We start from the raw sequence: 12,274 nt of genomic DNA, 5'->3' as shown, positions 1-12,274 counted from the left end.
TCGAGACCGGCTTTACAAAGTGTGCAGGCAGTTCTCCGACCTGGAGCTCACGAACAACTAACGTACGAAATTGTCAAACTTCACCACGACGTCAAACAGAAAGGCCACGAAATTATTTTCGAGTTGCTCCCTGGCCATTGCGGCATCAGTGGAAACGATCTCGCTGACAAAGCTGCGCGAGAGTCACATCGAGAACAACACGGCGTTCCCATTCCTCTTTCCAGGACAGACGCTGGTAGGCAGCTTCGTCAGCTGGCACGCAAGCTCTCTTTAACACAGTGGAACACCCCAAATATAAGGCGCACGAGGCTACACGAACTGAACCCTTCGCTCCAACTCCGACCTCCCCCGGGATTCACCGACGTGAGGCATCGCTTCTATACCGGCTGTGGTTGGGAGTGGCTTTCACGAAGGCGTACTGTGCTTTGATTGGAATGACCGAAAGTGCGACGTCTTCGGCAGCGAAGAGAACAGAACATTTATTGTGTCACTGCGATCGATTTCAGTCGGAAAGACAAACTTTATCGAACGCATTGCGACGACTTGACGATCGACCGTTGTCCGTGCAGGTGCTCCTTGAAGACCGTCCCCATCGCTCGTCAGCCCACAAAGCTGTGAAGGCACTGTTGTCTTACTTGAGGACGACTGGCCTATGTGAACGCCTTTGAATTGCTCAGGCCCTCCGCGAGCGTGCGCGAGCTCACCGTGACCTCCCCCCCCCCTCATCTCTCTACCTCATCTTTCTATTCCCTCTTTCCCGTCCCCCAGAGTAGGGTAGCCAACCAGATGCATTTCTGGTTAACATCCCTGCCTTCTCTTTCTCTCCTCCTCCTCCTTTTGAAGCATTTCTACAATTCATACAGCGGCACGCCGCGGTTTCATCCTTGTTTGATGAAGAAGACGTACACCATGCACTGCAGATGATGCACACCACCGACAGGGGCAGCATCGGGATCGCTTCGCGAAAGACGACGCCGAAGTTACGGTTCAGAGCGCTGCCCGACGTAACTGCTTTAGCCGCCAGTTCCGTGGCTGTATATCCCAAGGATCTTCATCTACGCCTGTTCCGGCCACACTAATTGGTGCGAAGACTGGGCAAACAGCGAAGCTGGTGGACTTTCCATAGCTTTAACTTTGCTTTCCCTTGCTTACCTTGGCTTCGCTTGGCTGGTTCTTAGCTTTATCTTTGCTTTCCTTTGCTTAACTTGGCTTCGCTTAGCTGGTTCTTAGCTTTAACTTTGCGCTTCGCTAGTTCTTAGCTTTATTTTTTATTTCCTTCTCTTAACTTGGTTTGGCTTGGTTGGTTCTTAGCCAAACTTAGCCATCCCCCAGTATCGGGACCATACTGGGGGTTGGCTTCTAAAGGCCAAATTATAGTCCGACGCAGCGTTGACGCGCGAGCGCGCTCGGCACGGTGACGACACGGCAGCGAAAGCGCAGCATTCTAATAGCGGCGGGAAGTTGGAGTGGCGCCCTGTCCCGAGTGACGTCACGGCCAGGACGCCGCTCGCTCCGGCTCGCTCGCCTGCTGCGCACGTGCATACTCGGTGTATGGAGTGCGCCAGCCGTACTTGCTGAAGGTTGTTTTGGCTGCCTTCTGCTGCAACTCCTAAAGTGCAGTTTCTTTTTTGAAACTTCGTGAATCGTGAAAATTCGCTGCATGGATATCGAAGCTGTATAGAGTTGCAGGGGTTGCTGCTTTTGCAAAGCCGAGGTGCGCTGTGTCTCTTCATAAATGTTGCGTAAAAACAATGTCTGCAAATTCAGTATGGAAAGGTTTAATTGTACGACGCTTCGCTCAAAACCTATCATTCCTTCGGTACTTAGTTATGGCAGACATTTCGTTTTACACGGAACAGCAATGTTGGTATTTGGTGTCAACTTTATGTATAAATCCGCATGTTAGAATAGGATACCGCCTGCGAAGCTTTTATCAAGCTTCTTATTGCTCTGTTGAGTTATTTTACTCAAAGTGGGGACTGTAGTAATGCGTAAAAACAAGAGCTAGGCGCGCATGTTTTACTGTAAAAATTTGCTACTACTTTCACCTTTATCCCAAACAGCCACCCAGAAAAAGCATTGTACATGGCTGTTAACACGATTGCGCTTCATGTATGTATAGCAATCACCGGAAAGAAAACGTGCGTGGTTAAGATCAAGAGCCAAGGCATTACATACCATGCAATGTTTCATAGTGGCCTGAAGTGGTCTTTACAGGCAATATGGTAGACACTTCGCGCAATGGAAGCAACCGACAATCGTTATCACGTTATGACGAGGCGCCCATTGTTCGCGAAACCCTTCCGTTCACTACAACGTCGAATTAAAACCACGAAGAAGTCTTTTACCGCGCCAATTGGAATGGCTATAACATACTCGAGGCACTAGAATGCAGCTTCGGCTGCCTCTTCCAAGCAGCGTCGTCGTGCAACATCGTCACGCAACTACCGTCTGCATGTCGATGTCTCTAACCACAATGGTGTCTAATTATACGAACTGAAAACTAATCGCTGCGTCAGCCCATAAAAGACCCCCTCGCATTCCAGCCTCATAAACGACACTATATATGCAAGTCTCATATGAATTCGCTTGATTTTTGGCCTCCTTTTGTGAATGCTTATATTTTCTATGTGTCCAATACCACTAACAAATGCAGCTACGGCTTCTTGCTGGCTGCAGCCATTTGATCTAAAAGGCATCTTTCGCCCAAAAAGTTGCACCCAGCCACTGTGTCAATTTCGCCAAGCAGATCGGTCAGAACGGCTTCCCAAGCAACAAGCATCGCTAAATTGTTGAACTAGGTAGAGCGTGTAGCACTGAAAAGAGAATAAATATTGGTGCATGCCTTTTTGTGAGCGGCAGACAGCTTAAAGCCTCAATTTGCTTTACTTAAAATTACCGCCGCTTAAGATGAACTGGTTAAGAACGGATTAATTTTGAGAAGCAGTTCAAAAATCAAACGGTACTGATGTGTGTACTATCCTGATATGTTGTTTAGTCCTCGTGCTACTGCTGAACGTTTCTGTGAATGAATGCGAAAATTTATTATTTTGCCAATGAACACCTCGTCGTGAGCAAACAAGATTTAGAGGGTTAAAATCAAGATAAATTTTGACAAATCAAGGCATATACAGCCAGCGTTTCTTACATGTTTGTTGCACCACGGCAACCGTGGTCCCTTAACTACATTGTTCTACGCTATGTTCTCGCGTTTATGCTTTTATTATCCATGTGAGCTACCGCTGCAGAGTGTAGAACTGCGCATGAAAAACCCACACCACTCTGGAATGAGCTCCGTTTGCCGGCACTGTAGCGTTCGTTGCCTTTGCTCTTTCAATAAATTTTGACGAGCGAAGAAATCGTAAAAATGCATTTGAGAGGGCTGTCATAAGTGTGCCAGCAAGGGGAACGACAGTATACAAACAAAAACGTTGACGAAACGCGGCCTCTTCGTGGGCTGGCCTTCTTTTGCTGAGTGCATCTTCCATATTTCAGCCTGAGAAGATTTAGCATAAAAGGCATGCGCTGTCGGTGTTTTGTTTCATGATAACTGTTTGTGGGCTGTAACTATCAAAATTCCGAGGAATGACTTTGTAAAGAATTCAAGACAAAGTGTGAGCAACTTTAGTGGTAAAATATATTTGGAGGGACTGCGTGGTTGGGTATGCTTTTCTCGGCCGCGGACGGCAATGCCGACGCCGCATTTTCTGCGACACGGGGCCCTAAACGCTATCGCGTTAAAACTGTGAGCCCTTCCACTGGGGTGTAGATGGAAGACCAACGAAGCGGTACTATGGTGGGAATTATGTATTTCCTATTATGACTATTAGGATATGATGTTTGGTTATTTTGTATTTGAATTGGTTATTTCAACTGTGAAAAAAATGAGATATATATATGATCCGGTGGTCTTCATTTATTTAGGGAGCACAGCGACCATGGCCTTATGGTCGCTGCGGCAGTGTTGTAAACGTTCCTCTAAAACAGGAACGAAAGCTCGTTTCTCGTTCCTTCCGAATATTGAAACGAGCTGCCGTTAAGAGTTCCTTTAATGCGAAAGGAACGCATTCCAGATACACTTCGAACATTGGAACGTGTGGTGACATTAACATTACATTTTATGATTGTTGAATAAAAATATAGTGTCGGATACTCCTGAGGCGAAATAGAATGAGCAATTTAAAACTCACATCGAACTACGTATATTATACGAATTTGAACATCGCCGGCAGCAGATTATCTGGAAATAAAAAGAATCCCAAGAAACGCGCTCCTATTAGATTTTTTGCAGGGAGCACCGGACATACTCCAGACATGTCTAACTACAACTTTGGTGCTCGTTTATTACGAGTGCAACCCATATGGCATTTTCCATTTTGGTCTTTAAATGCGCAGTCAGGATACTACGCTTTAGATGTGCAAAGAGAAAGTTACTTACATGCACCAATGTAATTGATTTTCTTGCACAAGAAACCACATGGAAAGAAACAATACATAGGAGTTTAATGAATGCTAATTCAATGTTGCAGTATGAGTGGGAAAAGAGATGTCCAGAACACGTATTTGCAACTTAGATAAGTCCCTTGTTCGAACTCAGCAAGAGTTGCATTTCGATGTTGGTGGGTGTTGTCATGCTAAAACCATATCGAGAACGTGTCGAAGACTCGTGTCTCGTTCCCTTGGTATATAACAAAATTGGCATAGAAGGGTACGAATGTATGACTAACATGACTGATAGGTCATGACATCAATAACATCACATGCTCATCAGTTAGGCCACGATTAACGACAGTAAAATCCCGTGTGGCGCATGCCCGCATTGCATACGCGCATATGACCCACGGCCTTTCGAGCGACGGAAGAATTCGCGTTTGCTCTCCGCCGTGCGTTCGCTCTACGTGAAAGCGCGCGTTCCTCGTGCGCTTTCACTCGCACATACAGCAAACGGCCAATGAGAGTTTTACAGCGAAAACTGTATATGGCTTGGCGAAACGAATAACCCTTCGTCCCAGGTTTCTCTAAACGTCTCCATTGGCTGCGCCGTCAGTTACGTCGTTCTCTACGTCACACCCAAGCGCGCGCGCCATTGGCAGCGCCGTTAGTGACATCGTTCTCTGCGCCATGCCTGCTCTGCCCGCAACGCCGGCTCCTCAGCTCGCCGTTGTCGCATACGTTTGATATCTCGAGTTAGCTCGGCGTCCTGGTTAACAGCATCCGCCTGCCATTGGCGCTTGCGTTCCCCTAGAAACACAAACACGTAACCAATTGAGAAACGCTTCAATACAGCGTCGGGGTTACCCCCTTGCTAAAGGCCGGGGCCGCACGTTTCAGCTTCGGTGGTTAACCATCTGGACAGAGTGCTTGGGCGGTGTTTCTGTCGCGAGAGATTCACTGGCCGCATTCTCGCCGTTTCGCTGTGGCCGGTGGCCGCACCGCGAGCTGAGCCGTTGCCTAGTAACCGAAGCTGCTGGCAGCGCCATCAGGCGTCGTCTGTTCGAGTTCCCATGCCCCGCGAAGCGCCGCCGCCGCCAGCGTCTGCTGCTCGAGTTACCACGGCGTGGCGACGCGCCGCCGCCGCCGCAGTTGCATTGCAAGCGTTCGCCCCTTGCATCTGGCATGACGTCAGAGGAGGAGCCGGTTAAACCGCGTTACAAAGAGGAGGTGCTGATGTTGCATAGAAGGGCCGGCTTGGTGGGATTCGTCGGCAGATATGGAAAGTGAGTCGGAGAAATTGAAAAGGCCAGGTTTCGTCGTCGGAACGAAACCAAGAGGAAACAGCGAGCCGAGGGGACAGAGGAAGAACCAGCCGCACGCTTCGAGAAGCGTCGTAAGTACGAAGCGGCCAGGCGAGTGGATTCAGAGGAGGATAGCACCCGAAATGTGTTCAAGTAACTGGACGACAACCCTTTATCCTCCCGCCTCACCAACCATCTATTGTCTATTGTCTTTGTGGCAATCCGCCTTTTGCAAGTTCCTAGTGCGCATGCGCTGTACCCTAGCGGCGAGCGGCGAAAACGTTTTATACGGCGTCGGTGGTTCGTGCAGCTGACGACACACGCGTATGCAGCATAGCAGTCGAGCACGCGAACTTTTATTGCCGGCGCTGTGCCGGTCGACGACGCGGTATTTGCGCTGTGTTTCGGTAGAAACTTCAGCTGTTCACAGCGATCTTCGGTTAACGTCTGGTACATCACAATATATGCCGACACGACACCGATGTCGGTCAGAAGTCGACCTCACACCGGCGCCAACGCTCGACCGGCTGTAGTTGTGATACTGTGCCAGTGGGAGACCTATATTGTCATAGAAGTATATGACGAAGGAGCGACCGACCACGCGACCGTCGACAGCGAGTGATCGTAGTGTGATAAGCTTTCGTGCCGACGGCGCCGACAAAACCAGTGCTGATCGCCGTGCGAGCGGCCGCCGAGTGAGAACATCACACCGACAACGTGAATATCGCCGCAAATGCGCTCGTGTATGCATTTGATTACGCTCAAATTGAGTCGAAACGTGCTTCCGACGCTGATATGCACGATTTCCAGCCCTTTAAAGCCCTCCACATCAATTTTGAGGCGGTGTCGATCTCGTTCAGGCAGCTTTATTAGGCCTGACACAGCCTACAACTTCGTCCGCTACCGGCGGACCTGAAATATAGGATAAGCAAGTACGACGAAGGAAACTGCTTATATAGTTCGATACTGACCTTACCGACTTGAAGTGAACCACTCTTAGCATAGTACGATGCACACACAGAGTGGGTGCAGTGCTAAAACCGTAGTACAGGCACCGTTCTTGAACGAAGGCTGTCGGTCGCAGTCGCCGGCGCTTCCATGAACGAAGAGCAACTACGGAGAGTATTTTTATGCTGCAAGATTTAGTAGTTACCGAAAAAACAGGTTGCCTCTTATGCTAAACAGGCAACAAGTGATGGCCCGTTCGATACTGCATCGTAAGCAACAACACCGTTCGTTGCCACGCGAGTACGGCGGACATCGGCATTTTCGCGTGCCAGTGCGGCTAGGTGGTCGTTGTCGCCGTTTTCGATGTGCCCGGGACGTTCATGCCTTGTCATCTCAGTGCGATCGCTTCTGATATGTGCATGATAAGTGTTCATGTATGCTTTGAACATTTCCTCATTTATACGTGTGCGCGGTGCACGGTTTCTACTGTACTTGAAGCGAACAGCGAGCGATGGTCGTACGCGTGCCGATGTAAACAAATGCGCCGTTCTTGCGTTGCATAAATACTTTGGGCGCAGTGTGGCCCCTTCAAAAAGCTATGGCCACTGCGGTCAAGACTCAGCTATAAAAGCAGTTTTTATCATCTTATTAGCGTACGTTCAGTGCAGGTCTAACAGTAGCAAATGCATGAACCCGCTGCTACATACGATACGGCTAACCTCCGCTGAGCGGAATCTACCCCAGCTTAAACTTCATGTGGGCGCCTGGCGAGTGCTCACGTTCGTGCATTTCAACTTCCAAAGCATGTTTGGACTCATATTCGGTACGAATAAATACGAATAACAGAAATACAAGCGTAGGTGGCGTGTCAATCGCGTTACGGTGCGATGTATTCGTTCAGAGGCACATCGCACGGTGACAGGTTTTGTCGGCGTAGCTGCACGAAATCCCGTCATCATATTTCGAAGACTTGCGGTTGTAAGTCGCACCAGAGTCATTGCCGGCCTAGGCGTCATGTCCAACAAGCGGCCACTCACACAAAACGAAAATTACAACGATTGACAAATGCCGAAACCCATTTCAGCTCGCTTCTTGCAGCGTGCCTCTGCGTCCCGCGGGGCCCCGATGCCGTACATATTGTTTCTCGCGGAGCCCGCTAAGGTGGCGCCACAGCGCAATGCAAACGGCGGATTGAGAAACAACAAGATGAATACTTTCAAAATACATGCATTACACTTTACAAATGTCTAGTCTCTAATGTAACCATACCTTAATGAGAAGTAACAAACAAACCTCAACACTCAGACCTACGAAGCTAAACGATAAAGATGTAATCGTAGAGAGAACCACGCCAAACAATAAGATTAACCGTACCTCTCGTTACGCACATCGAGGCACAACTGAGTTAAGCCACAGCCAAATGTTTTCTGCACTCGAACACGACCATCGGAGACTAAGCCCTTAACAGCTTCGCTGTAAAAACGACTAGTGTGTTGTTATGTTCCCGCCTTCCTTCATGTTTCGTCAAGCTAGCGATGTATTCCCCAGTAAAATGTATTCAGCTAAATTGTGGCGGAACCTTCGCATACCTAGTGTACAGGCGCGTAGCCAGGGGGGGGGGGGGGGGTGCTGATGGGGCTTCAGCCCCTCCCCCCGAAATTTTTTCGTGCTGTCATGCACCGCCGACCAAAACAACCACCGGCGCCGGGAATCATACTGGATTTTGTCTACAATGTCTTTTTGACACTCGAAAAGACATTTCGGCGCGAAATTTGCGAACTCGGGGTGGATTTCGTATAAACGTCCATGCACCTGGAGTCACATAACGTAAGGAGCCCCAGCCGAGCACAAAAATTCAAGGGCTTTTCGATAGCGAGCGGGCGCGTCGCGGCATCTCGCAGCGGCACCGGAATCTACGGAGCGCATGGTTCCGAAACTTGATGGGTATAAAGTTCTCATACACTTTTGACGCGAAAAGTGCACTGATATTTCCAAAGGCGTGCTTCTGATTTTTAATTCTGGAACTTTCTCAGAGGGTTTAATGTTTTTATAAACTTGGGCCAACATGCACGCACTCGAACGCGCGTGTCCAAGCCGTTCCAGAAATGGACGCACGCGCTCGCAATCTTTCACACACACGAAAATATTAAATGTCACCGTGACTGTCAGCTGGCATCTGATAACTTTCTCCAAACATTTTCAGGAAGTGCACCCAATGTGATCGATAAGCTGGACCAGGGCAGGCAAAGTAAAATAAGAGAAAACAGACGAAAGTCAACGGCCTATTTAATTTGAGACAGTTCTTTTTTGCGGGCGGCAAGGTCTGGCTCTCTGTGGCGATAGGGACACTGGTCTTATGGATTTAAGCAAAGCCCCTGCTGAAAATACTTGTATTTCCAGAGCGCTTCTTCGCATGCGAGCTGATTGTGGAGATACATATCTGAAGAACCATTTGGAAAGTTGCCCCAGTAATGCCTCGTATTTAAAGCAGATGTACAAAACCAAATTATAGGAACTTGTGGTGAAATTATCAAAGAAAGTCTAGATGCAAAAGTGAACACTGCAGGCTGCTTCTCCATACTTGCTGACGAAACGACGGATATTGCTGGATTCCAACAGCTTACTGTCTGTGCAAGGTACCTAAACAAAGATGTCAACGATATCGAATGAAGAAATGAAGAAAGGAAAGAAAATAATAGGTGAAAGGCAGAGAGGTTAACCAGGTTAAGTGTCCGGTTGGCTACTCTGCACAGGGGGATGGGGTAAGGGCAGAAAAGATTAGGAAACAAAAGAAGATTAAAAAGAAAAGAAAAAGAAACGTATCATTCCGTACTTTCTATAGTTCTTCCCTAAGTCCTGTTTCTTTTAAAAAGCGTACTAGCGCTTTTAAAGCAGTTGGTTCCGACGTCGGCTGGGACCAGGGACCAAGAATTGTGGCTTCCGTGAGGGGACGGCTGTCTATCTTGTCGAGCGTGGTGCTGAGGAAATGATATCGAGTGTTTTTAGGTTTTAGCATAGGAATAGATGCCCTCTCTCATGGAGAATGCAGGTTATATGTACGTGTGTACAAACTGCTGCAGATTCTAGTCACCCTTCCAGTGCCACTGCCAGCGCAGAGAGATTTTCAAACATGAGATTACTAAAAAAACCATTTGCGCTTTACAGTGTCTGAGGAACGCATGGTTATGCTCGCGCTTCTATACGCCTACAGAGACGTCGCCATCAACGTGTCCGAAGTTATTGAACGCTTCGCTAAACCTCCCCGCCGAGTGAAGTTCATCGTTTGGATAGCGAAGCATCAAAAATCAATGCTTGTAAAAATATCTGCTCTTTCACGTTCCTATATAAGCTCGTAATTATGAAAACGTATGACTGTTCATTAGCTTTTAAAACAACAGAAGTTTTCACCGTTTATTGTAACAGTTAGCATGATGATCAAAATTATCCTGGGAATACAAAAATTCCGGGGACATCACTAACCAATTTTGAAAATCCTTGCTCATTGAAAGCCCGGAACACGCGGCGTTTCCCCAAAACACACTCGGATGTTAGGTAAATCAACTTGCCACATCATCGGTGGCTTTCGTTTGTCCTTTTCTTTCCTTTTTAGCTACATGTTTTTACTTCTTTTTTGAAACGAGCAATAGCCTTCTATGATTTTGGGCGTAGAATAATTGTTGCCGCTGTGCAGGCAGTTAAAATACGCAATTTTGTATTGATTTCTGCATTCTTTTTGTATTATTCTAGCCACATGGTGCTGTCGCGATCATAGCATGGCCCAAGTGCATATCACGATTTCTGAGATCATAGTTTTGTTCTTGCCTGGATCGTCTGACTTTATACTCGTATGCGTGAAGTTTACTACCTGTGACTGCGCAACATGTTTTTTTGTCTTGTTTGACAGATTATATACAGTGACGTTTCCTTAGATACGTAGATTTATTGCAGACTTACACGAAAATTTAAATATCTTGTTGCGAGGTTTTGTGTATACAAGCAGTGAACTTGGTTTCATGCGACACTTTCTTGCCGTTTATCTTGGCATTTGTATGTTCCACTCTATCTTCGCATTTCTAATGTATATTTTGCGGAATTTCTGCTTTTTATATGTACTCGTTGTTGCAACTATAATTTCGGTGCAATTACAATATACGACCGGTAACATCTGCTCCTGTGCAATCCATTGCAACGAAGGACAGCGTCATTGAGGTTTTTCCCTGGCCGTTGCATATGTACAAAAATGTAAACAAGGTTGTTAAATGACAAAGATTCATCAAAATATTTGTCAACTTGTTCATTTTATGGCCTTTACGTTTTTCATACCAGCTGCATGCGCTGCTTTGCTGGTTTCGAACTGATATAGTTCTAAAGTTCGTGTGATATTTTCTGTACTTGTTAGACAGACCCAAAAAAAAGCGGAAGCATTGATATCAGCTATTACTGCTACAATTTTTGGGACATACGAAGCTATTCTTTTATGAAACAAACACATAATTTACTTGTCTTGACAGTCCGTAACGTTAAATAATGCGTTGTCAGCACCTAATAAACAATGGCATTGGCAATGGCATGCAGTTATTATTCACGTACTTGATGCCTCGACAACTTTTATAAGGAGGAGGCCGCGTTGCAACTTGAGCCCCCCCCCCGAAAAAAAATTTCTGGTTACGCCACTCCTAGGGGAGCTGCACGTGAAGTACGTAAATATCGTTAGTATAATATTAAAACTTCAAGTAATGAACAAATTACAAGAGTCATACATTAAAGCGTCAGTTCTGCTTGGCCACTCACCACAACATTGCGCAGTAGGGGGTTCATTATACAAATTCCCGTAGTGACCTAACCGCGCAGTTTACATTATTCATCCCTCAGAGACAACGTCCTGAGTGACATAGCTAGTGGAGTATTTAGACTCACCTCCGTATTACTTATTCAAGTGTGTGTCTCTCTCCATTTGTACATTTATAAGGATAAAACTGAAGTCCATTGTTTATGCATCAAAACTCCATTCGTCTGTTTCACAAGGAAACATACTGTTTCTAAAAACAACATAGGCATTTGTTTTCTTTTCTTTCTTTGTGTTCAGGTTTCTTCCGGGACAACCGCGGCTCCTACGACAGGCTCTATTTCATGATTGCTGGACTAAATCTCGGGGTAGGCATGCTGCTTACAGTGCTGGTGTTTCAAGCCTTTCGTCAGCGGCGATGTTGTCCCCCAAAGTTTGAGTCTCCTGTGCCATCGCTGGAAAGAACAGAGACAGAAGAGACCAGTGCATTTGAATAACAATCTCACATCGTGTATGTATCATTATAGGCAATGAGCAGAGGTCATTACCAGTTCTTGCCAAACATCTCAACGCGCGACTAGAGAGTCCTGCCACTGCTCGGACGCTTCCGCCGGAAGAGCTCCGCTGAACTTCACGCACAGATATCAGACCTCGTATTTTATTCAATTTCTGAGTATGAGCTCCATGACCAAGTGGTTAACGATCAATTGTGAACTTGCCAACGCACGACCCTGTAGAGTTGAAAACAATTATGCGGGTCGAACACATACACATGTTGAAACCTACCTCAAGCGAAGCATTCGTA

General features: G+C 46.9%; 1 protein-coding gene across 2 annotated transcripts in view; it reads left to right on the top strand.

Annotated features, from left to right (window-relative positions):
* Positions 1-12,009, top strand: part of LOC125939692 (monocarboxylate transporter 9-like) — a 64,137-nt gene extending 52,128 nt beyond the window's left edge. For both annotated transcript variants that reach the window (XM_037710019.2, XM_037710021.2), the window contains exon 5: positions 11,770-12,009. In XM_037710019.2, coding sequence (XP_037565947.1) covers positions 11,770-11,966 — 197 coding nt within the window. In that variant the 3' untranslated portion in view covers positions 11,967-12,009. The remainder of the gene's footprint in view (positions 1-11,769) is intronic.
* The last annotated feature ends 265 nt before the right edge of the window (positions 12,010-12,274 follow it).

The sequence above is a fragment of the Dermacentor silvarum genome, chromosome 3 (genome assembly GCF_013339745.2).
Source record: "Dermacentor silvarum isolate Dsil-2018 chromosome 3, BIME_Dsil_1.4, whole genome shotgun sequence".
Classification (NCBI taxonomy): domain Eukaryota; kingdom Metazoa; phylum Arthropoda; class Arachnida; order Ixodida; family Ixodidae; genus Dermacentor; species Dermacentor silvarum.
Note: the sequence above shows the minus strand (reverse complement) of the source record. Positions and strands in the feature narration are given on the sequence as shown.